The sequence below is a fragment of the Oncorhynchus tshawytscha genome, linkage group LG32, assembly GCF_018296145.1.
Source record: "Oncorhynchus tshawytscha isolate Ot180627B linkage group LG32, Otsh_v2.0, whole genome shotgun sequence".
NCBI lineage: Eukaryota > Metazoa > Chordata > Actinopteri > Salmoniformes > Salmonidae > Oncorhynchus > Oncorhynchus tshawytscha.
In genome coordinates, this window is record NC_056460.1 from 16,503,328 (window position 1) to 16,528,907 (window position 25,580).

The following is a 25,580-nucleotide window of genomic DNA, read 5'->3' on the forward strand; positions in this document are numbered from 1 at the left end:
GCATCTCCTTTTCGGCTGCTCCTGCCTGTTGACACGCCGCTTGGTCCGTTGGTGGTGGGTGATTCTGTAACGGTTTTCTAGTGGAGATGAAGGAGAGTCGGACCAAACTGCAGCGTGTCGATTGCGATCCATATTTATTAAACAAAACGTAAACACGACTAAACACTAAACACGACTAAACACTAAACACGACAAAACAATAAACGTAATGAAAACCGAAAACAGCCTATCTAGTGCAAACTAACAGCGAGTACAAGTAAGACACTAAGGACAATCACCCACGACAAACTCAAAGAATATGGCTGCCTAAATATGGTTCCCAATCAGAGACAACGATAAGCACCTGCCTCTGATTGAGAACCACTCCAGACAGCCATAGACCTTGCTAGACAACCCACTAAGCTACAATCCCAATACCACCACCAAAACCCCAAGACAAACACACCACAATTACAAAAACCCCATGCCACACCCTGGCCTGACCAAATACATAAAGATAAACACAAAATACTTTGACCAGGGCGTGACAGATGCAGAAACAAATGGAATTGAATACTAAAAGGGAAATTGGTATGGGATGTTTATTACTTTTGGGTAATGTGTGCGTGTCAATAATTCATGGAGAGAGAGAGAGAGAGGGGAGGGGGGCAAGTGGGTGGGTGGGGGTGAGAAAGCTAAATACAGATGATGGACCAGTTGAATGAAAGAAATTGAAAATCAAACATTAACCGTGATATGTCAAACAACCAGAAATAACCATAGGGGTCCAGTAATACCTTACCAACACTGGCAGTTTTCAAGTTTCTGTCCAAATACATAGTTTGCTAAAACAAGTCAAAACTTCAGGGAAAACATAGTCATTTTGTGATAATCTTCCAATTAAGACTCAAAATGGCATCAGGTACATATGAGAAATGCAATGTATAAGGCGAGACAGAGAAAACGCCAAGATAGATAACTGTATTCCTCAAAGACAACAATTAAAAATGGATGAAGTTTGACTGAACTGACGCGGCGAAAGAATGCGCATGGGAGAATTGTGAGACCAACATCAACTGACTATGAGTACCAGATATAATCTCTCTCCTTTTCGCCATAGTTTAGTGTGTGAGTGTGTGTGTATGTGTGTTTTATGTATACGTAAAGCACACACAAATACACACACAGACAGACAGATAGACAGACACTAAACAATAGTAAACCTACCTAGAGTTACCAATTTAAGAATCCCGCAAAATTGTGATGCATAGGATGTGGGTGAGGAAGGACCAGAGGAGGAAGAGAAGGAAAATGGGGGAAAAGGAGTCATTGAAGAAGAGTTGCTGTTTAGTTGTCTCTTTCTTTAAAAAATTCAGTCCAAGTTAATTTACATCTGAGTTTAAAGACAGAGAAAGAGAGGGAGAGGAATGTGCTGTGGAGAACTGGTGGAAAAGGGTAGAGGAGAGAAGGAAAGGAATAAGCATCGAAAAGGATGGAATGGTGAGGAGGGAGAGAGGAAAGAGACAGGAAAGAAAAAAAGGGAAAGAAAAAAGTCTCAAAATGAAAATAAAAACTCCCCCTCCTCTCTCTCTCACTCATAAATAGAGGAAATTGTACAGCAGGTAGATGGAGAAATAAATGAGGAGGCAAATGATGGAGAGAGCGAATATATGAAAAGATGAAGCACCTCCCAGCACCACGATAAGGAAGAGAAAAAACATACAACGAAAAAAAAAATTGAATACTCCAAAGCCTTCCGTTTTGGCGGTTTGTGTGAGCTGAGAGGAGGGTTATCAGTAATTTCTCCAACTGTTACAAATCTTTTTCATCTCTTCCTTTTCTGCCAAAACCAGGAGCCTTCCAGTTATTTAAGATGTAAAGCCTTCTCCAGGACAACTGTTAAACGTGTCAAACAGTCAGCATGCTGAGGTACTACCCAGAGCTAGAGACAACGTACAACTGGCACCTCCATCTGCCATAGAACGTAGATCGCAAAGTGCACTCACTCGCTGTCCACCCCCTCCTCTACTAGAGACCAGAGAGGGGAGGAAGGAGGGGGAGGAGAGAGGAGAGAGGAGAGAGAGAGAGAGAGAGAGAGAGAGAGAGAGAGGAAGGAAGGAAGGGAGGGAGAGGGAGAGGTGTGTGGAGGGGGGTCCCTCTATATGATTTTGAATTAAAGGGATGCAGGTTCTCATTTGCAACAAATGTCTAGGAAAATCTAATATAATAAGGAGAATGGCTCCCCCTATTGTCAATAATGAACACCTGCTACCTGACATTTTGTTTTTTAACTAACATCGTGTTCAGGGGTGTCATGCACCCCTAAAAATGTGTGTGGGCACAAAGTACTTGAGGAAGGCTGTTTCTAACACCTGAAAAAGTATTTTCCTGCAATCTAGAGCCCCAATCATTATGCTTAATTCTATGTAAAAAAAATATATATATATTTTTCTGTATATCTAAGCATAACTCCTGAGCTGCCTGTATCCTCCTGACTGGTGGTGATCTTCTTTTAAAGACACTAAATATGCTTTTCTGCCTCGCTGATAAAATCTGCATAAAAGATTGAGTCTTATTCAGTACATTTAGTAATTGCTTGCTTTTCTAAAGTCTACCAACATTGCCAGCAGGCTTGCCAGCTAAGATAGTTAGACAAGCTAGTTACTCTAACTCGATTGATAGCCTGAAATGGCTTCTTGGTAGCTGGTTATGAGGTTGAGAGATTGGGGACTTACCTGGGCTAGCTAAGGTAATCTTCATAAAATTGCTAGGTGGCTGGCAGTATTACAGAGAAACGACAACAACGAAATAAACAAAAACATATTTGTATACATTTTTTTATTGAAACGTTTTCAAACAGGACAAATCTGAGGGGGGCACGTGCCCCTGTGCCCTCTATGGGCATGACAACTCTGTTTCAATAAATAAATAAAGCATTTGATGAACAACATTGACGATCTGGAGTGAGATAAGTGGACATGGCAAAGTAGCATATGGGCCTAAATGGTGAGAACTCACCATCATTTGAGGACTTCCTCTCTTGGAAATAAAAGTCAAACCACAAAGTAAAAACAACAATAGGCTAGTGTTTTGCTGTACTCATGGACTGTATTATAAAATATTTTGGAAATATGGAAGATATGCTATAGCAAGTTCAAAAGGAGAAATAGGCTAAATACTTCTGAAAATGTGTGCTCTACACATGCAGTAAACTTGAGGTAAACTCACCAGTATCATGGAAATACTAACTTACCTAGCCATATTTACTGAAGATGTTGACGAAGGGAAATTAAAACAATGTCATTATTAGGTTTTCTGAATCAATTTACGACAACATCCATAAGCTCCCAAGCACAATTTTGCAGCAGAAACTTCTGTGGGATCAATCTAAAAGTGCTTTGTGCTTTTGCTGTTTGACTTAGTAGGCTCATCATGGCAGGAATTCTGACAGTTTAGCTTTGAAGAAGTTGATGAGAAGATTGCAGTCAAAATGTAGGTCAAGATTTTCCTATGTAATTGACTCATTTTTCCTCTTGACAATTTAAGATGGATCTCCATCTATGCTGCCTTTACACAGGCAGCCCAATTCTGATCTTTTGACACTAATTGGTCTTTTGACCAATCAGATCATATCTTTTGCCAATAATTGGGCAAAATATCAGAATTGGGCTTCCTGTGTAAATATAGCCTATGCTACCTTTATTTACCAGATTATTCCATCTGAGCTTAGTCATATGCTATGGACTGTGATTGTGTAGGCTAACTAACCTATGGTTGGACTCTAGACATAAAAGCTGTGACGAGGGGGTAAATGCCCATAGAGAAAGATAGAGGTCTTTAGTGGCCAAAAGGCCATTTTAGCATGGGCACCGCCATTGAGGGCTTCCACCATCACTTCTTGAGTGTAGGGGGCAGGATTTTCGTTTTTGGCAAAAATAATTGTCAGATTGGGATAGAAAACACTCTAAAGTTTCCAAAACTGTCAAAATATTATCTGTGAGTATAACAGAACTGATATTGCAGGCGAAAACCTGAGGAAAATCAAACCAGGAAGTGGCATCTATTTTGAAAGCTCCATGTTCCATAGCCTGCTTTCGCTCCATTTAAAGGGATATCAACCAGATTCCTTTTCCTATGGCTTCCTCAAGGTGCAACAGTCTTTAGACATAGTTTCAGGCTTTTATTTTGAAAAATGAGCGAGAAAGATAACATCGCGTCAGTGGATAGCTGGGTGTTCGCAGAGTTTTGTTTGCGCAACAAAGTGGGGCAGCCATTGTCTCTCCCTCTCCTATTGAAAAAGTGACAGTCCCGGTTGATATATTATTTCTGAACATAACGCGCCAAACAAATGGAGGTATTTTGGATATAAAAATAATCTTTATGGAACAAAAGGAACATTTATTGTGTAACTGGGAGTGAAAATATCCGAAGATCATCAAAGGTAAGCGATTTAATCAATTGCTTTTCTGACTTTCGTGACCAATCTACTTGGCTGCTAGGTGTTAGTAATATTTTGTCTACTGAGAGAGGTGTTCTTACATAAACGCTTGTTATGCTTTCGCCGAAAAGCTGTATTGAAATCTGACACGCCAGGTGGATTAACAACAAGCTAAGCTGTGTTTTGCTATATTGCACTTGTGATTTAATGAAAATTAAATATGTTTAGTAATTGAATTTGGCACGCTGCAATTCAGTGGGTGTTGATGAAAATGATCCCGCTAACGGGATGGGTGCGTCAAGAAGTTAAAGTAGTCAACTAGGTGGGGATTCCTATGGGTTGTAGCCTCAATGTCTCTGCCCATGCTGTCACAGATGCTATAATGGCACAGATATAAAGATGAGTCCTCTATCTATGTTAAATACCTACTAAAGACAGCTAGGCTTATAAAACCTAATAAACACCTTATTCCTGACCTCCCAACTTCACAGCTTGTCTGAGAATTCTTTGAGCACTCCAAAGCACCAGCTGGGGAATCTTATCATGCTTCTGGAATAGAACATCCTCATGTTGTGCAGTGCTTTCTTCATAGCACACGTTCATATACAGGACAATAGGGGGGAAACACACAAGTGTCAGTCAGCCTTTCATACCGTAAGTGCCACTCTTGTAGATCATGTGAGGAGAGGGATGGTCATGGAAGCTGGTGTCAGTGTTGGATAATGACAGCTTTATTGGTGCGTTTCTGAATGGCTGCCACCCTCCGGATCTCTTTAGCTGCTGACAGGAAACTTCTATAAAAGTACCTCCAGGTGCCATAAGATTAGCCTAATGTCAGATTGTCGGCTGGGGAGAAAGAAACATGAATATTGGTCTGCAATGCAAGTAATTCCTTGCAACATTGACTAATACTGAATCAATTGAATGCATAATGGTATGTAATAAAAGCAATCAATGACAACTTCAGAACACTACATAAAGCTATGACACGAAGGCTGTGTTTTAACTAGGCTACCCTGTGGAGGCAGGGTAGCCTAGTGGTTAGAGCGTTGGACTAGTAACCGGAAGGTTGTGAGTTCAAAACCCCTCAGCTGACAAGGTACAAATCTGTTGTTCTGCCCCTGAACAGGCAGTTAACCCACCGTCATTGAAAATAAGAATGTGTTCTTAACTGACTTGCCTGGTTAAATAAAGGTAAGATTAAAAAAACATAAAAAAATAAACCAAATCTGACTCTCCTTCTACATCCAATCGTTTTTATTTTTGTTTACTCAGTTTTACATGCGACCACATCCGATTTGCACGTTCAAACTGATGTAGCCTCTGAAGTAGTCCGAAGGATTCCAGATAGCACACAGATGCAATGCTCATTTCCTGTCACTGTTCCTTTACATTTTGGGGTGGTTGTCATGATAATGGGAGGTCATGTGCAAAAAATAACACTTTCAGATCAAAAGAATCTGAGCGTCCAGACAGAGGTCGCATATGGATATGGAGGATATGGTTTGTATCAGGATTGAGATCCACATATAGAGGTGGTAAAATTAAAATTGGAAGTGAAAAGATCCGATTCTATGGCTGCGTTTACACAGGCAGACCAGCTTTTTTGACCAGACCAGCTTTTTTTGCAAATACAGTGGGGCAAAAAAGTATTTAGTCAGCCACCAATTGTGCATGTTCTCCCACTTAAAAAGATGAGAGAGGCCTGTAATTTTCATCATAGGTACACTTAAACTATGACAGACAAAATTAGGGAAAAAAATCCAGAAAATCACATTGTAGGATTTTTTAGGAATTTATTTGCAAATTATGGTGGAAAATAAGTATTTGGTCAATAACTAAAGTTTATCTCAATACTTTGTTATATACCCTTTGTTGGCAATGACAGAGGTCAAACGTTTTCTGTAAGTCTTCACAGGGTTTTCACACACTGTTGCTGGTATTTTGGCCCATTCCTCCATGCAGATCTCCTCTAGAGCAGTGATGTTTTAGGGCTGTTGCTGGGCATCATGGACTTTCAACTCACTCCAAAGATTTTCTATGGGGTTGAGATCTGGAGACTGGCTAGGCCACTCCAGGACCTTGAAATACTTCTTACGAAGCCACTCCTTCGTTGCCCGGGCGGTGTGTTTGGGATCATTGTCATGCTGAAAGACCCAGCCACGTTTCATCTTCAATGCCCTTGCTAATTAAATGAGGTTTTCACTCAAAATCTCACGATACATGGCCCCATTCATTCTTTCCTTTACACGGATCAGTCGTCCTGGTCCCTTTTCAGAAAAACAGCCCCAAAGCATGATGTTTCCACCCCCATGCTTCACAGTAGGTATGGTGTTCTTTGGATGCAACTCAGCATTCTGTGTCCTCCAAACACGACGAGTTGAGTTTTTACGAAAAAGTTCTATTTTGTTTTCATCTGACCATATGACATTCTCCCAATCCTCTTCTGGATCATCCAAATGCTCTCTAGCGAACTTCAGACGGGCCTGGACATGTACTGGCTTAAGCAGGGGGACACGTCTGGCACTGCAGGATTTGAGTCCCCGGCGGCATAGTGTGTTACTGATGGTAGGCTTTGTTACTTTGGTCCCAGCTCTCTGCAGGTCATTCACTAGGTCCCCCCGTGTGGTTCTGGGATTTTTGCTCACCGTTCTTGTGATCATTTTGACCCCATGGGGTGAGATCTTGCGTGGAGACCCAGATCGAGGGGGATTATCAGTGGTCTTGTATGTCTTCCATTTCCTAATAATTGCTCCCACAGTTGATTTCTTCAAACCAAGCTGCTTACCTATTGCAGATTCAGTCTTCCCAGCCTGGTGCAGGTCTACAATTTTGTTTCTGGTGTCCTTTGACAGCTCTTTGGTCTTGGCCATAGTGGAGTTTGGAGTGTGACTGTTCGAAGTTGTGGACAGGTGTCTTTCATGCTGATAACAAGTTCAAACAGGTGCCATTAATACAGGTAACAAGTGGAGGACAGAGGAGCCTCTTAAATAAGAAGTTACAGGTTTGTGAGAGGCAGAAATCTTGCTTGTTTGTAGGTGAACAAATACTTATTTTCCACCATAATTTGCAAATAAATTCATAAAAAATCCTACAATGTGATTTTTTGGATTTTTTTCTAATTTTGTCTGTCATAGTTGAAGTGTACCTATGATGAAAATTACAGGCCTCTCTCATCTTTAAAGTGGGAGAACTTGCACAATTGGTGGCTAACTAAATACTTTTTTGCCCCACTGTAATTGACACAATTGGGCTGCCTGTGCAAACACAGCCATGAAATCTGCCTGGTTTACACAGCACAACAAATTCTTATGTATGGGCATATCCGATTAATATCTGACCTTTTCCCAATTGTGTAAACATCAGCAAAAACATGGAGTCTGTTCCGATTCTTACCACATTCGCATGTGATTCTCAATTCATATACAATGCCGACAAGATAATCACCCAAAAATGTAAAGGTACTGTGGCAGTAAATGAGCATTGCGTCTGCGGGCTATTTCAGAGGCTACATCAGTGAGAACGAGCAAATATGATATGGGTCACATGTAAAACAGACAACAAGATTGGGGTACAGCTGTGTAATGGGGACAGCTGTGTAAACACAGGCTAACAAAATGAATCTCAACACTTGTAAACTTTCCAATAAGACATTTTATTGAATTTGTCATTCCTATTAAGTCTGGTTACCAGACAATACATACAAAATTACTATCATCGTTCTAACATCATTTAAGTTCTAACACCGATGTTGCATTCCTGTGCAATTTCTGTGAACGTTAAAATGTATTTTCTTTTACTTATTTTTTATAAAGCCAAAAAAAAAAAATTATAATAAAAACATCTGGACAAGGGTAACAGAAGTCAACATATAAATATCTGACCTGCCATGGGGAACAATTCACTTATGTACAATAGCTTAACTCACAAAGAATATACAACGATATGTACAACGATAACCGTTGCCATATCCTTTCTCCAATCAGAGTAGTCTGGAGTCCAACAGTGTACATTTAGATGTTTTCTCATGGTGTGTGTTTGTGTACGTTCACAAGTGTTAACACTAAAGCAATCTCAGTCAGGGTCCTCCAGAACACCTTAAAAAAGAAGCAGGTGGAATGCTATCAACTTCCTGTCACATGAAATGCCTTTTCCATTCCTGGTTGGCTCAGCTAGGAGTCGTCGCGCTGATGACGTCAGTGCACTGCGGCTCACAAAAAGTCCCGAAGCGCCCGTACACATCCCGGGCCCGGACAGCAAAGTAATACGTAGATCCAGAAACGAATTGGGTGAGGGTACAGGCCATGGGCAGTGGCAGTGCCTTCACCTCCCCAATCTTCTTCCAGTGCTGCCCCGCTCCAGGGCCATTCCCGGCCGACCCAGCGTTGTCCTGGTGGTACGCGTACAGGTGGTAGCTTTCCACGCCTGCACAGGTCAGGTCAGTCTCTGCCACGCACCATGACAGGACGATGCCATTCTGGTTTTGCACCCTGGCCAACTTCAGCTGGGGCTGCTGGGGGGGCGTGGTCTGGTTGGCCTCCATGGGTAGCCGGCCAGGAGGCAAGGGAGCCAAGGGTAACGGGGGCAGGGTGACAGGGGGGGGCTTGGTTGGAGTGGTATTGTTTCCCATGCGTGCTTTGGATGGAGAGTCCTGGGAGGGAAACAAGAGGAGATGGAAATTAATTAGGGCAAGAAATATGCAGGAAAACATATCACAAATGTATAGCTTCGAAAAATAAAAATATATAGGTAAAAGACTTAAGGTTTTCAAAAGTAGGAAAAAATAAAACAGCAATTACAATTCCCTAAAAGTATTTTTTTAAATGTTCATTGGAGTGTCACTTACGCCCTTATATTAGTTATATTCCAGAATAAAGCCAATAATTCATTTTTATTGTGATTCATATGAATGTACCCTAGTAAAATGTAATTCAGTACAACACTGTTTTTCCCCCTCAAAATTACAAATCAAATGTTATTTGTCACATACACGTGGTTAGCATATGTTAATGCGAGTGTAGCGAAATGCTTGTGCTTCTAGTTCAAATCAAATCAAATTTTACATACACATGCAATCTAAAGCAAGATTTAAGTTCAGCTAGCAGATGTTAATGCGAGTGTAGCATTAACTGTAGTTCCAACAATGCAGTAATAACCAACGAGTAATCTAACCTAACAATTTCACAACAACTACCTTATACACACAAGTGTAAAGGGATGAAGAATATGTACATAAAGATAAATGAATGAGTGATGGTACAGAATGGCATAGGCAAGATGCAGTAGATGGTATCGAGTACAGTATATACATATGAGATGAGTAATGTAGGGAATGTAAACATTATATTAAGTGGCATTGTTTAGTGGCTAGTGATACATTTTTCACATCAATTTCTCCACAAGGTTATATATCCATGCTTAGACTGGCAGAAATATAACTACCCAGAAAAAAATGACACTTTTATTTTGAATACCACATATTTGATGTGTCACAGGTACAACTAATTTTGTTTAAGTTTTTTTCTACAAAACTTCCTGCCGTACACTGAAAAAAATGTTAAAATCTATGGCAATATCTTTCACTTCATCCTTTGAGATTTGTTTTTGTCTCTCTGAGTCATACAAAAGCAAGTTATTGTATTTTAATAAAATACTGGTGTTATACTGTATGACAATATTTTGTTACCCCGAATGACACATATCACTATAGCTCTCAAATATTGATTAAATGTGATCCTTAAGCAACAACAATAATGATCCTATGAACTATTATTAGTAGCAGAAATAGTATTTTTCTTTTAGCTATTTTGTTGTTATAAAACTGTGTAAAAAACAGGATAAGATGTTTAAAATGTGCAGGCTAGCTGAACTTAAATCTCTTCCATACTAGAGAGAGAGAGAGAGAGAAATGACTCATACGCCACACACACAAAGAACATGGGTTTTACTATACAACATAGTTTAACTGACACGAGGTACAATTTAATTTACATAGGATTAAATCAGCATCGAACATTTTCAAACAAAGCATTCATTAAAAAACATTGGGCAAAAAACTGTAGTTTTGCTTAAAATCATCACAAAACAGTGGATATCGTTCTCAAAGTAATGTTACATCAGGCATTTGAAAGAAAATGCATTAACAATTATTACACCAACATCAAAACAAAACATTTCTGAACATCAGAATATTAACCAATTCCATTGTTTGAACATCAAATGGAACTCATCAACGTTCTCAAATTGAACTCATCATTCAATAACATCTTTAAAACATTGATTTCTTTTTAGATTTTCTTGTGTAGGCCTATGTAGTATTCTGTAGCCTAACTGGTGTGTAACTTGGAATTTGGTAAACTTTTCCCAGTCAGAGTTGCAGAGTTTTGAATTTGGACTAATGAAGCTCTGTAAACATTTCCCAGTCAGTTGCAGAGTTTTGAATTCCTTCGTGTTGTAGTACACGGCTCTGGTTGGGAGATTACTGCTTGGACATCCGACTTGAAGTAGTATGTGATGTTCTGAACTTGGAGCCACGCAAATGAATTCTTTCTTTCAGCTGCTTGTTGCATGTAACTGATTTCCATCTCCTCTCCTACAACCTTCAAAACTTGGCCAACAAATGGCTGGTAATCGTAATTGACTATTATGAACTTTCCTTTTAAGTCCTCTGGTGGTTTCACCATTGGGGACAGGTTGTCTTTTGCTTCTGCATTTTGGTTCTGAAAGTCTACCTCTGTTGGAGCATTGCACTCACAGGGGTTACCTGCTCGGGAGCAGAAGCAGGACACCTCTCGATGGTGGATCTTTCCAGGTTCCTTTGCGATGATCTGGTGGATTTTTAAGGTTAATTTGACAGCTGGCAAATAATTTGGAACTGCTTCATCAGAATCGGTTAATCTCATCCTCAAACCAGAAATACTTTACACTTGACTGCGTTTTCTCCAGCATGGTGTAGAGCTCTTTTGGGCTCTGAAGGTCACCGCCCTTTTTGACAAACTCATCTGTACAACGTTTAATTGAACCACCGACCCCATCAAGAGCACCTTTTCCGTGGGACTTCTCAAAAAAATTACCTCTTTGAAACCCATGAGAAATGACACCGTGCTCAAGAGGTAGAAATTATTTTTATTTCTAGATTGCGTGACGGGGCCATCACTCATGCATGTAGTGGAGTCGGGGATGTTTTTTTCCCTTCCTATCATCCAAGAAAGGCTTCAGATGAGTCCACACGGCACGCTCGTCATGCCGGAGGGACTCTGAAATGGCGGCATAGGATTAGCATTCCTGTGGTGTGTACACAACACTTGTGTGTATAGTTGCCTTCTTACGGCCGCCTCCAAAATGAAAAGCCTGAAACTCTGTATGCAGCTGACATGCATAATTTTCAGAAAAGTCCATGTGGATTACAACCTTGTGTTCTTTAAGTGTGTCTTTAAAGTTTCGGCACTGCTCAACTTGGTGCAGCCAGTTAAACTGGTGCCTCTCAAGTGCATCCAGTTACTCGTTTAAGTTTTTAACCAGATCGAGCCACTTGCCCATCTGTTTTTTGTCTCACAAAATTTGAGAATGATCTTTCTCCATTGCTTGATTTCTCCCTTTGCCACTGTTGCCAGGAAATTAGTACATTCTCTTCAGGTAGGACCAGCTCTATTTCATCATAGCATAACTTTGCACAAAGACGGTACATGCATTGCCTGTTCTTGAGATCACAGACAATGGAAGACAGTAACTCGGAAACTCTTGAGGTTTGCAGCAACCCGCTTTGGCTCAACCTGTCAACTAGAAGTTTCACATTCTCGCGATCGAGACACGCACAGGTGTTGAGGTCATGTGCCTTCGGCTCTGTAATGTAAAGTGGCCACAGTCGTAAAAACTGTCTGTATGACAGCGAGTGTTCCATCCACCTCTGAATTGTACTCTGCATGGCGTTATTTTAGAGATTTCATGAGTATGCGCCTCAATCTTCTTTTGCATGATCGTGTCTTTCTTCCCTGAGAAAAGGCCACTATTTTCATCTCTCCTAAGAAATGCAATGACCAGTGTTTTCCTCACGGAATACATTTTCTTTTCCCCTCGTGGCCTGTATTTTTCAGTTAGATTGCATGCCCTTTCGTAATTTGTCACTTTGTTGCGATTGTTTTCGTTGCATTTCCAGTTGTAGAATTTTCTTCTTTAGTTCTCGTTTTTCTTTTTGCAGCCGCTTGCAACGCTTTGATACCCTTTTCACTTTTTATGGAGTAGAGGAAGCAAGTGGTTGCTCCAGTGTTTGAGATTGAGGCTCAAGGGATTGCTCTAGTTCTGGAGTCAAGGACTCAGATGGTTGCTCCAGCTCTGGAGGTGCAGGTTCATGTTGTACTTGTACCAGTATTTCAGGGGCTGCTCAAAATAGTTTCCTTCAGTGGTCACTGGAGTTAAAACCTGTTAAAGATAGGGCTGACTACTGCCCCCTTTGGAGGAATTGCGTGCCCATAGTAAACAGAAGAAAAATCTGTCAAAAATTGCTAATATATGCATATAATAATTATTATTGAATAGAAAACACTCTAAAGCTTCTAAAACCGTTCAAATTATGTCTCTATGTAAAGCAGAACTCTCAGGGCAGCCATTCTCCCAAACTCTCTCTTGGCAACAGAATGTAAAATGTAAATGTAAATGTAACACAGCGGTTGCATTAAGAAGAAGTGTATCTTTTTAACTATATGTAGAACATGTATATTTAGTCAAAGTTTATGATGTGTATTGCTTGTTATCTGACGTTAGCTCCGGCAGATATCATCATTTCTCCGGACATTTGAGTAGCATTTTTTGAACATGGCGTCATTGTAAACAGAGATTTATGGATATAAATTGCATATTATTGAAAAAAACATAAATGTACTGTGTAACATGTCCTATTACTGTCATCTGATGAAGATTTTCAAAAGGTTAGTGAATTATTTTTCTTTTAATCCTGCGGTTGTTGATTGCATATTTTGTTCAACGTGGCTAATTAAAATTAGCTGTGTCTTTGGTGGTGGTTTGACATAAATATGTGCTATGTTTTCGCCGTAAAACATTTTAGAAATCTGACTTGCTGGCTAGATGAACAAGGTGTTTATCTTTCATTTGAGCTATTGGACTTGTTAGTGTGTGGAGGTTAAATATTTCTAAGAATATTTTTGCGTTCCATGCGCCACGTCCCAGTTAACGTCGGTTCCCAAATGGGAACCCGAATCCGTAACAGGTTTTAACCTCTTGAAGCTAGGGGGCACTATTTTTATGTTTAGAAAAATAACGTTCCCAATGTAAACGGCCTATTTCTCATGACCAGATGCTAGAATATGCATATAATTGACAGGTTAGGATAAAAAAACTCTAAAGTTTCTAAAACTGTCAAAATATTGTCTCTGCGTATAACAGAACTGATATTGCAGGCGAAACCCCGAGAAAAATCAAACCAGGAAGTGGCTCTATTTTGAAAACTCCATGTTCCATAGCCTCCCATTGCTCCATTTAAAGGGATATCAACCAGATTCCTTTTCCTATCGCTTCCTCAAGGTGTCAACAGTCTTCAGACATCGTTTCAGGCTTTTATTTTGAAAAATGAGCCAGAAAGATAACATTGCGTTAAGTGGTCACATGACTTTTGCTAGCGCAACAGAGTTTGGATAGGTATTGCTTTTCCCTCTCCTACTGTGAAAGATATATTATCGATTATATATTTTAAAAACAACCTGAGGATTGATTATTAAAAAAAAAGGTTTGACATGTTTCTGTGGACATTACGGATACTATTTGGAATTTGTCTGCGTTGTCGTGACCGCTCTTTCCTGTGAATTTCTGAACATAATGCGCCAAACAAACGGAGGTATTTTGGATATAAAATAATCTTCATGGAATAAAAGGAACATTTGTTGTGTAAATTGGAGTCTCGTGAGTGAAAACATCCGAAGATCATCAAAGGTAAGCGATTAATTTGATTGCTTTTCTGATTTTCGTGACCAAGCTACCTGATGCTAAGTGTACTTAATGTTTTGTCATGTGATGGATAAACTTACACAAACGCTTGGATTGCTTTCGCTGTAAAGCATCATTTCAAAATCTGAGAAGACAGGTGGATTAACAAAAGACTAAGCTGTGTTTTGCAATATTGCACTTGTGATTTCATGAATATGAATATTTTGAGTAATATTATTTGACTGGATTATGAATTATATTAGTTAAATGCTGCTTCACATTTGGGGCACTTTATAAAAAATCGAGACTGTACAAGTTTGAATTGAAGTAGTTTGATGGCCATTTTATCTATCTATTTTGTGTAGGTATCTTGAAATTGCATTTGTGTACCTGCATTGAATAGAAATGTACCAGTTGCAGTGTAATAATGCATAATACTTAGCATTAAGTTGCATTATTACATGATAGTTATGTAAAGTGTTTTCCGCAGGCTCAAATTACAGTAGAGTGATTATTATTAACATTAGCAGTGAAATGGTAACAAAACATGTTTGGGAGAGGGAGTTGATTTAACTTTTAAACTTTGATTAAGTGTTATCATTGTATAGCTTACTATTAATAGACTACTAATAACATTTCATGGATGCAAATCATATTCTGTGCTCGTGTCATAACTATTACATTTTCATTTTTTAGCTATCAGAGAAGAAAAAAGGTTGTCAATCCTGATCATCCACCGATCCATACAATGACACAATCTGATGCTGAAAAAAAGAGGGGGAAATGGAGATTAAATCAGAGGAGGTGGCGTGAAAAAAATAGAACAAATTGTGGTGATGAATTTAATTGCCTTGTGGAGGGAAAAACTAGACTGTTTATATTTGGCCATATTCCCTGACCTCTTTCCATGGTTGAATGCGGTGGTTTGCGCTTTGAGTTTTGCGCGATTCCTGCCATCTATCCACGGTTTCTGGTTGGGGTAGGTTTTAATAGTCACAGTGGGTACAACATCTCCAATGCACTTCCTAATAAATTTGCTCACCGAGTTGGGCGTATAAATATATGTTATTGTCTGAGGCTTCCCGGAACATTTTCCAGCCCACTCTTGAAGTGTGGATTCCAATTGGTCAGACCAGCGTTGAATGGTTCTCGTCACCCTATTTGAGGTTCTGCCTATTGGACGGTATGAGCAAGATGGTGTCATGGTAGGATTTGCCGAAGGGAGGGCGGGGGAGGAACTTGTATGCATCATGGAAGTTAGAGTAGCAGTGGTCCAGTGTTTTGCTCGAGCCGGTACAACAGTCAATGTGCTGGTAGAATTTAGGTAGTCTTGTTCTCAAATTAGCTTTGTTGAAATCCCCAGCTACAATAAATGCATCCTCAGGATATATGGTTTCCAGTTTACATAGCGTCCAGTGCAGTTCTTTCAGGGCCGTTGAAGTGGGGTGGGGATATACATGGCTGTGACTATAATCGAAGAGAATTCTCTTGGGAGATAATGCAGTCGGCATTTGATTGTATGGAATTCTAGGTCAGGTGAACAAAAGGAATCGAGTTCCTGTGTGTTGTTATTGTTACACCATGAGTCTTTAATCATCAGGCATACATCCCCTGCCCTTCTTCTTACCAGAGAGATGTTTGTTTCTGTCGGCGTGATGCATGAAGAAACCTGGTGACTGTACCGACTCTGACAACATGCCGAGAGAGCCATGTTTCCGTGAAACAGAGAATGTTAAAATCTCTGATGTCTCTCTGGAAGGCAACTCATGCCCTAATTTTGTCCACCTTGTTGTCTAGAGACTGGTCATTGGCGACTAATATGCTCGGAAGCGGCGTGCTCGCCATTCTAAGTCTAACCAGGAGGCCGCTCCGTCTGCCTCTCCTGCAGTGATGACGATGTTTTGGGTCGGCCTCTGGGATTATATCCAATGTCCCCAGGGTGGAGGTCCGAACAAAGGATTCGCTTCGGGAAAGAAATATTCCTGGTCGTAATGTTGGTAAGTTGACGTCGCTCTTATATCCAATAGTTCTTCCCGGCTGTATGTAAGAACACTTGAGATTTTCTGGGCTAACAATGTAAGAAATAATACATACAAAACAAAATTACTGCAGTTTCCTAAGGACTTGAAGCAAGGCGACCATCTCTGTCGGCGCCATCTTTTTTTGTGTGTGTGTTAGTGTGTGCAAAAATATATAGAGTAATGGCCGACATACTGTATCGAAAAAATATTTTAAAACTTGAACAACTTTTGTCCGGACTTTTGCGCTTCATCAATGTCATTCAGTATAACAAAGGTAAAAAGCCATTTTAAAGCATATCACATGATGGTAATCATGTGACAGTGTGTGACATCACAAAGAAGACCCATTGAAGACTCTCTATCAATGTGATGAGGTCAGTAAATCTCTCTGAAATATTTGATGATTTCACCCTCTAGTAACCTTTGTAACAAAAACACATGTCCTTCAGTACAACACAGAAATGATATTTTAATGTTATTTTACAAAAGCTATATTAAATATGAAAAGTAAGGATAAATCTTAAAGGTCAAGGTCATTACTTAATATAGGTGGCCAAGGAGCTGCCTATTTGTATTTCATTGTGTTGTTTGTTTCGTATTCATTAAAATGTTGAGAAATTAACACGTTAAAATGTTATAGGAACTCAAATGAATCAAAGAAAAATATGAATATGTGAAATAGATTCAGCGGTAACAAACTCACCAGAGGGGGGCGGTAGTGAACTGTCAGATGAGGACCGCCAACTGACTGTTGAGGAGATGCTCTTGATGTTGTGCCTGTAAAGAGAGGACAATGTCAAATTAGATAACAGAATAAGCATCCCCTCCTCAAATCTGCGTTGATCACAAGATTCTTTCAGTAAAACAATATGCAAACTTTTACTCAGAACCACTTTTACAGAGCAAATAGACAGAGCTGACTTATAACACATTAAATAACAGGCATGGCTAGGCTAATAGATATCCTTGGAATTCTATTAAATTGTGTCAACTGACTGACCACAATCATAAAACATCCAGCAATTAAGATTAGAATCTAATGAGTGTTATAGTAATATCAGGGTGATATGGGGTCCATATATGAACATTAGAAAATGTTTAAACGTAAACTTTTTGTCCAACTCCGCATCTGCAATTTAAAATGGTCTACGTATTTGCACGTGATAGAACGCTACACGTTAGCTATTCCATTTAGATATCCTGGCACACTTAGCCATATGCTAACAAGTCCAGCTGGCGTTGATTATTTCCGGTCACAAATTGTGCCTCAGCCAATCAAAGATCTTAGACTTTACAGCGCCTTCAAAGTATGACCTCATGACTTTTTCCACATTTTGCTGTTACAAAGTGGGATTAAAATTGATTTGTAATTTTTTTGTCAACAATCTACACAAAATACTAAATGTGAAAGTAAAATTCTAATATTTGTATATATAAAAAATATATTTTTTAAAACATCTTGATTAGAGTATTCAACCCCCTGAGTCAATACATGATAGAATCACCTTTGGCAGATTACAGCTGTGACTATTTCTGGTAAGTCTAAGAGCTTTGCACATTTTATTATTACAATTCTTCAAGCTCTGTCAAGTTGGTTGTTGATCATTGCTAGACAGCCATTTTCAAGTCTTGCCATTGATATTCAAGCCAATTTAAGTCAAAACTGAAACTAGACCACACAGGAACATTCAACGTTGTCTTGGTAAGCAACTCGAGTGTATATTTGGCCTTGTTTTAGGTTATTGTCCTGCTGAAAGGTGACGGTCTCCCAGTGTCTTTTGGAAAGCAGACTGGACCAGGTTATCCTCTAGGATTTAAAAAAATTGTTTCTTTTTACCATAAAAAATTCCCTAGTCCCTGCCAATGACAAGCATACTCATAACATGATGCAGCCAGCCCCACCACTATGCTTGCTTATGACCCTGTCAAGGAGCATTATGACCATCATAATCATATACTGAAAAAAATATATAAAAACGCTACTTGTAAAGTGTTAGTCCCATGTTTCATGAGCTGAAATAAAAGATCCCAGAAATTTCCTATACATGCAATGTTCAGTTTTGTCACAAAATACAATGTCACAGATGTCTCAAGTTGAGGGAGTGTGCAATTGGCATGCTGCCTGCCGGAATGTCCACCAGAGCTGTTGCCAGAGAATTTAATGTTAATTTCTCTCATCGTTGTTTTAGAGATTTTGCAGTATGTCCTACCAGCCTCACAACCGCAGACCACGTTTATGGCGTTGTGTGGGCAAGCTGTTTGCTCATGTCAACGTTGTGAACAGAGTGCCCCATGGTGGCAGTGGGGATATGGTATGGGCAGGTATAAGCTACGGAAAACGAACACAATTACATTTTATTGATGGCAATTTGAATGCACAGTAATACTGTGAAGAGACTGTGAGGATACTGTGAAGATACTGTGAGGCCCATTGTGAGGCCCAATGTTTTAAGGTATCTGTGACCAACAGATGCATATCTGTATTTCCAGCATGTGAAATCCATAGATTAAGGCCGAATTCATTTATTTCAATTGACTGATTTCCTCATATGAACTGTAACAACATAACATCTTAGAAATTGTTGCATGTTGCATTTATATTTTTGTTCAGTATATGAAACGTGGTACACAGTGATATGTTGTGTTGGATTTGCCCCAAAAATAACACTTTGTATTCAGGACATAAAGTTAATTTCTTTGCCACCTTTTTTGCAGTTTTAATTGCAAACAGGATGCATGTTTTGGAATATGTTTATTCTGTACAGGCTTCCTTCTTGATGCTAGGTGTACATAATCTTTTGTCGAGCGATCGATAAACTTACAAACGCTTGGATTGCTTTCGCTGTAAAGCATATTTTCAAAATCTGACACGACAGGTGGATTAACAAAAGGCTATACTGTGTTTTGCTATATTGCACTTGTGAATGTGAATATAAATATTTTTTGTAATATTATTTGAATGTGGCGCTATGCAATTCAGCGGTTGTTGATGACAATTATCCCGCTAAAGGGATGGGTAGCATCAAGAAGTTAAGTTAAAATAAGTGTTCATTCAGTATTGTTGTAATTGTCATCATTACAAATATATATATAGATAAAAAATGTAAAAGAAATCGGCCGATTAATCTTTACGGGCTTTTGTTGTCCCTCCAATAAATCGGTATTGGTATTGAAAAATCATAATTGGTCGACCTCTAGTCTCCAACTTCAGTGATTTTTGCTGTTTGTGCCAGTCATTGGCAGCAGAGAACTGGAAGTAAAGACGGCCAAAGGAGGAATTGGCTTTGGGGGCGACCAGTGAGATATACCTGCTGGAGCGCGTGATACGGGTGGGTGCTGCTATTGTGACCAGTGAGCTGAGATAAGGCGGGGCTTTACCTATCAGAGACTTGTAGATGACCTGGAGCCAGTGAGTTTAGCGTCGAGTATGACGCCAGGGCCAGCCAATGAGAGCGTACAGGACGCAATGGTGGGTAGTATATAGGGCTTTGGTGACAAAACGGATGGCACTGTGATAGACTGCATCCAATTTGTTGAGTAAAGTGTTGGAGGCTATTTTGTAAATGACATTGCCGAAGTCAAGGATCAGTAGGATGGTCAGTTTTACAAGGGTATGTTTGGCAGTATGAGTGAAGGATGCTTTGTTGCGAAATAGGAAGCCGATTCTAGATTTATTTTTGGATTGGAGATGCTTAGGTATTTATAGTTGTCCACATACTCTATAAGTTAGAACCGTCCAGAGTAGTGATGCTGGACGGGCGGGCGGGCAACGGTTGGTTGAAGAGTATGCATTTAGTTTGACTTGCATTTAAGAGCAGTTGGAGGCAACGGAAGGAGAGTTGTACGGCATCGAAGCTTGTCTGGAGGTTAGTTAACCTTTTGTGACTAGGGGGCAGTATTTTCATTTTTGGAAAAGTAACGTTCCCGTAGTAAACGGGATTTTTTGTCAGGACAAGATGCTAGAATATGCATATAATTGACAGCTTAGGATAGAAAACACTAAAGTTTCCAAAACTGTAAAACTATTGTCTGTGAGTATAAGAGAACTGATGTTGCAGGTGAAAGCCTGAGAAAAATCCAATCCGGAAGTGCCTCATGTTTTGAAAGCGCTGCGTTCCAATGCGTCCCTATTGAGCAGTGAATGGGGCTATCAACCAGATTACTTTTTCTCCGTATTCCCCAAGATGTCTACAACATTGTGACGTAGTTTTACGCATTTATGTTGAAGAATACCCGTAAGCGGCCACATTGCGCAAGTGGTCACCTGATGCGCCCAGAGTGATTCTCGCGTAAAATACAGAGGTAGCCATTATTCCAATCGGTCCTACTGAAAAACGTATTGTCCCGGTGGATATATTATCGAATAGATATTTGAAAAACACCTTGAGGATTGATTATAAACAACGTTTGCCATGTTTGTCGATATTATGGAGCTAATTTTGAATATTTTTTGGCGTTTTCGTGACTGCAATTTCCGGGCGATTTCTCAGCCAAACGTGAAGAACAAACAGAGCTATTTCGCATACAAAAATAATATTTTTGGAAAAAAGGAACATTGGCTATCTAACTGGGAGTCTCGTGAGTGAAAACATCCGAAGCTCATCAAAGGTAAACGATTTAATTTGATTGCTTTTCTGAGTTCCGTGACCAAGTTACCTGCTGCTAGCTGGACAAAATGCTATGCTAGGCTATCGATAAACTTACAAAATGCTTGTCTAGCTTTGGCTGTAAAGCATATTTTGAAAATCTGAGATGACAGGGTGATTAACAAAAGGCTAAGCTGTGTCTCAATATATTTCACTTGTGATTTTCATGAATAGGAATATTTATGTCCGTTGCGTTATGCTAATTAGTGTCAGTCGATGATTACTCTCTCTCATGCGGGATGGGGAGTCACTAGAAGGGCCAGAAGTATCCAAAATGGTGTCGTCTGCGTAGAGATGGATCAGATAATCACCAGCAGCAAGAGAGACATCATTGATGTATACAGAGAAGAGAGTCGGCCTGGGAATTGAACCCTGTGGCACCCCCATAGAGACCGCCAGAGGTCCAGACAATAGGCCCTCCGATTAGACACACTGAACTCTGTCTGAGAAGTAGTTGGTAAACCAGGCGAGGCAGTCATTTGAGAAACCAAGGCTGTTGAGTCTGCCAATAAGAATGTGGTGATTGACAGTCGAAAACCTTGGCCAGGTCGATGAATATGGCTGCACAGTAATGTCTCATATCGATGGCGGTTATGATATCGTTTAGGTTATGGCGGTTATGATATCGTTTGCACCCATGACCAGCTCTGAAACCAGATTGCATAGCGGAGAAGGTACAGTAGGATTCGAAATGGTTGGTAATCTGTTTGTTAACTTGGCTTTCGAAGACTTTAGAAAGGCAGAGTAGGATAGATATAGGTCTGTAGCAGTTTGGGTCTAGAGTGTCTCCCCTTTGAAGAGGGGGATGATCGCAGCAGCTTTCCAATCTTTGGGAATCTCAGACGATACGAAAGAGAGGTTGAACAAGCTAATAATAGGGGTTGCAACATTTTTTTAGAAAGAGAGGGTCCAGATTGTCTAGCCCGGCTGAATTGTAGGGGTCCAGATTGTGCAGCTCTTTTAGAACATCAGCTATCTGGATTTGGGTGAAGGAGAAATGGGGAGGCTTGGGGGGTGCCGGGCAGTTGACCGGGGTAGCCAGGTGGAAAGCATGGCCAGCTGTAGAAAAATGCATTTTGAAATTCTCAATTATAGTGGATTGTGGTGACAGTGTTTCATAGCCTCAGTGCAAAGTGGGCAGCTGGGAGGAGGTGCTCTTATTCTCCATGGACTTTAGAGTGTCCCAGAACTTTTTTGAGTTTGTGCTACAGGATGCAAAATTTCTGTTTGAAAAAGCTAGCCTTAGCTTTCCTAACTGCCTGTGTATAGTGTCAATATCAATGACTATGTAATGTGCATGCCTCACCACTAGGAGTGCTGATCAGCGGAGGAGGTCCAGTAGATCGCTGGGTAACTGAAGAGGACGATACCGCAGTCGTAATGGCCTTTCTCACACCAGTCACTGTAGAATTAAAGAGAAGGAATTAAGAATAGAGAACAGAAGAGGGAATTCAATTCCCTCAAAAAAAATATTTATTTATCCAGAATTGTTCACATCATTAGCAACAATAGTCACTATTTTAGAGGACATAACTCAATAATTTAGTAGACCTCTCTGGAGTTGAAAAGGAGGAATTTGGAGATGGTTTTGGGGTTCATTCTCACCTAGTACATCATCATCCTCCTCCTCCTCCTCAGTGAGGTCTATGAAGGAGCCTTTGGGTCGAGCCCCCGTTTTGGTTGGAGTAGAGCTTGTTGCTTGGTTATCTGAAAGGGATGGAACAGACATAGGAAAGAAAACAGTTAGATAATATTCTCTTTTACAACAGGTTTTTGGATTTTGCTGCTTTGGGTGCTACACATCCTGAGTGGATGTGCTTTGAGCACTTTGAAAGTCGGAAATTTACATACACTTAGGTTGGAGTCATTAAACCTAGTTTTTCAACCACTCCACAAATGTCTTGTTAACAAACAGCAGTTTGGCATGTCGGTTAGGAAATCTACTTTGTGCATGACACAAGTCATTTTTCCAACAATTGTTTACAGATCAGATCACTTATAATTCACTATAATCACAATTCCAGTGGGTCAGAAGTTTACATACACTAACTTGACTGTGCCTTTAAACAGCTTGGAAAAGCTTCTGATAGAAGCTTCTGATAGGCTAATTGACATAATTTGAGTCAATTGGAGGTGTACCTGTGGATGTATTTCAAGGCCTACGTTGAAACTCAGTGCCTCTTCGCTTGACATCATGGGAAAATCAAAAGAAATCAGCCAAGACCTAAGGGAAAAAAATTGTAGACCTCCACAAGTCTGGTTCATTCTTGGGAGCAATTTCCAAATGCCTGAAGGTACCATGTTCATCTGTACAAACAATAGTATGCATGTATAAACACCATGGGACCACGCAGCTATCATACCGCTCAGGAAGGAGACGCGTTCCGTCTCCTAGAGATGAATGTACTTTTGTGCGAAAAGTGCAAATCAATAAAGGTACAAGGACCTTGTAAAGATGCTGGCGGAAACGGGTACAAAAGTCCTATATCGACATAACCTTAGAGGCCGCTCGGCAAGGAAGAAGCCACTGCTTCAAAACCACCATAAAAAAAGCCAGACAACGGTTTGCAACTGCACATGGGGACAAAGATTGTACTTTTTGGAGAAATAGAACTGTTTGGCCATAATGACCATCGTTATGTTTGGAGGAAAAAAGGGGAGTCTTGCAAGCCGAAGAACATCATCCCAACCATGAAGCACAGGGTGGCAACATCATGTTGTAGGGGTGCTTTGCTGCAGGAGGGACTGCTGCACTTCACAAAATAGATGGCATCATGAGGGAGAAAAATTATGTGGATATATTGAAGGAACATCAAGACATCAGTCAGGAAGTTAAAGCTTGGTAGCAAATGAGTCTTCCAAATGGACATTGACCCCAAGCATACTTCCAAAGTTGTGGCAAAATGGCTTAAGGACAACAAAGTCAAGGTATTGGAGTGGCCATCACAAAGCCCTGAGCTCAATCCTATAGAAAATTTGTGGGCAGAACTGAAAAAGTGTGTGTGAGCAAGGAGGCCTACAAACCTGACTCAGTTACACCAGCTCTGTCAGGAGGAATGGGCCCAAATTCACCCAACTTATTGTGTGAAGCTTGTGGAAGGCTACCCGAAACATTTGACAATTTAAACCATTTAAAGGCAATGCTACCAAATATTAAACTTCTGACCCACTGGGAATGTGATGAAAGAAAGAAATCATTCTCTCTACTATTATTCTGACATTTCACATTCATAAAATAAAGTGGTGATCCAAACTGACCTAAAACAGGGAATTTTTACGAGGATTAAATGTCAGGAATTGTGAAAAACTGAGTTTAAATGTATTTGGCTAAAGTGTATGTATGTAAACTTCCGACTTCAACTGTATATATAAATGCAATTATTAATCTTGTCCACATACAGTATAGGATATTGTTATCAGGCCTGTTGCTAGAAAACCCACCTGTCTTTGACGTCATAGCCGTCCCCGAAGGAGGTCCTGGAGCTGCCGAGCCCGTAGCGGCTGGACCAGAGGACGCCTGAACCGGCGCCCTGGCTGTGGTCACTGACATCCCAGCACTGGGCGTACTGATCCCCCCAGTGCCCCCCTGGTACACAGCCCGAGCCAGGGTCATCTGGGCTGGGGACATGGCTGGGGAGAGCTGGGTGGTGGAGGAGATGGGCTGCAAGGCCATGGTGGAGGTGGTGGTGCCGGCCATGGTGGAGGTGGTGGGGCCGGCCTTGAGGATATAGGTAGTGGTGGGAGTAGTGGTCTTAGCCTTGTTGAGCGAGTTGACTGCAGCGAAGGAGGACACAGGGATGTTGACCAAGGTTCCGGCCCCGCCGTTGGCCATGGCAGAGAGAGGCAGCTGGATGAGGAGCGGCTGGCCATTCTGGCCCACCACGTTGGAGCCAGAGGTGGTCTTGAGGAGCAGGGTGCCAGTGGGGCCGCTCTGGGAGGTGACGGTGCACAGGGAGGCGGAGCTAGAGGAGGTGGGGATCAGCTGCAGGATGGAGCCCTGTGTTACCATGGCAGTGGCCGTAGTGGTAGTGGGGACAGGTTTGGCCTGCTTCACCGGAGAAACTGGAAAGACAACAGGAGAGAGGAAAGGAATGGTGAGTTTATTCCTGACAGCTGATGGTCAGTTGGTGTCATTCTTTATCTTGTAACTTGATCTCAGGGTCGTTCAATCCCCATGATAAGTGAAACATCCTATTGACAGGTAAGGGAGAAGGTGAAGAAGAAGGGAGATATTACCTGTAAGGTTGGTAGAGACTGGGCTGGTCATGGGCTGCTTTACGACAGCTGCTACTGGCCTGTTGGAAAAGATGTGTATTTGCATTGAGTTTAATAAAAAAAATGTAAAGGTAATTGAAAGAGATGTGACTTGCATTCAGTTGGCTTGTTTAAAAATAGGTCAGAGATCATATTGAGACAGACCAGAGAAAAAGTCTTCCTGTAATTTGGCGACCTCTTTGCCACACTTTACCAGTTTAATTTGCCAGTTTAGTATTATTCGGTCTTCTGGCTCGGTCTTCTTCTGTTTCCCCCCCATGTTTGTAACATTGTGTTTACTGATTT

The 25,580-nt window shown here is 40.6% G+C and overlaps 1 protein-coding gene across 1 annotated transcript in view; it reads right to left on the minus strand.

Moving 5' to 3' along the window:
• Nucleotides 1–8,053: 8,053 nt before the first annotated feature.
• The window catches only part of LOC112230226 (activating transcription factor 7-interacting protein 1), a 28,357-nt gene continuing 10,830 nt past the window's right edge, over nt 8,054–25,580 (minus strand). Inside the window, exons 9-14 of the mRNA XM_024396423.2 lie at nt 25,257–25,315; nt 24,462–25,082; nt 22,626–22,727; nt 22,327–22,422; nt 17,078–17,151; nt 8,054–9,068 (exon numbers count right to left, since the gene is read on the minus strand). Of these exons, the coding sequence (XP_024252191.1) occupies nt 8,586–9,068; nt 17,078–17,151; nt 22,327–22,422; nt 22,626–22,727; nt 24,462–25,082; nt 25,257–25,315 (1,435 nt within the window). The 3' untranslated portion in view covers nt 8,054–8,585. The remainder of the gene's footprint in view (nt 9,069–17,077; nt 17,152–22,326; nt 22,423–22,625; nt 22,728–24,461; nt 25,083–25,256; nt 25,316–25,580) is intronic.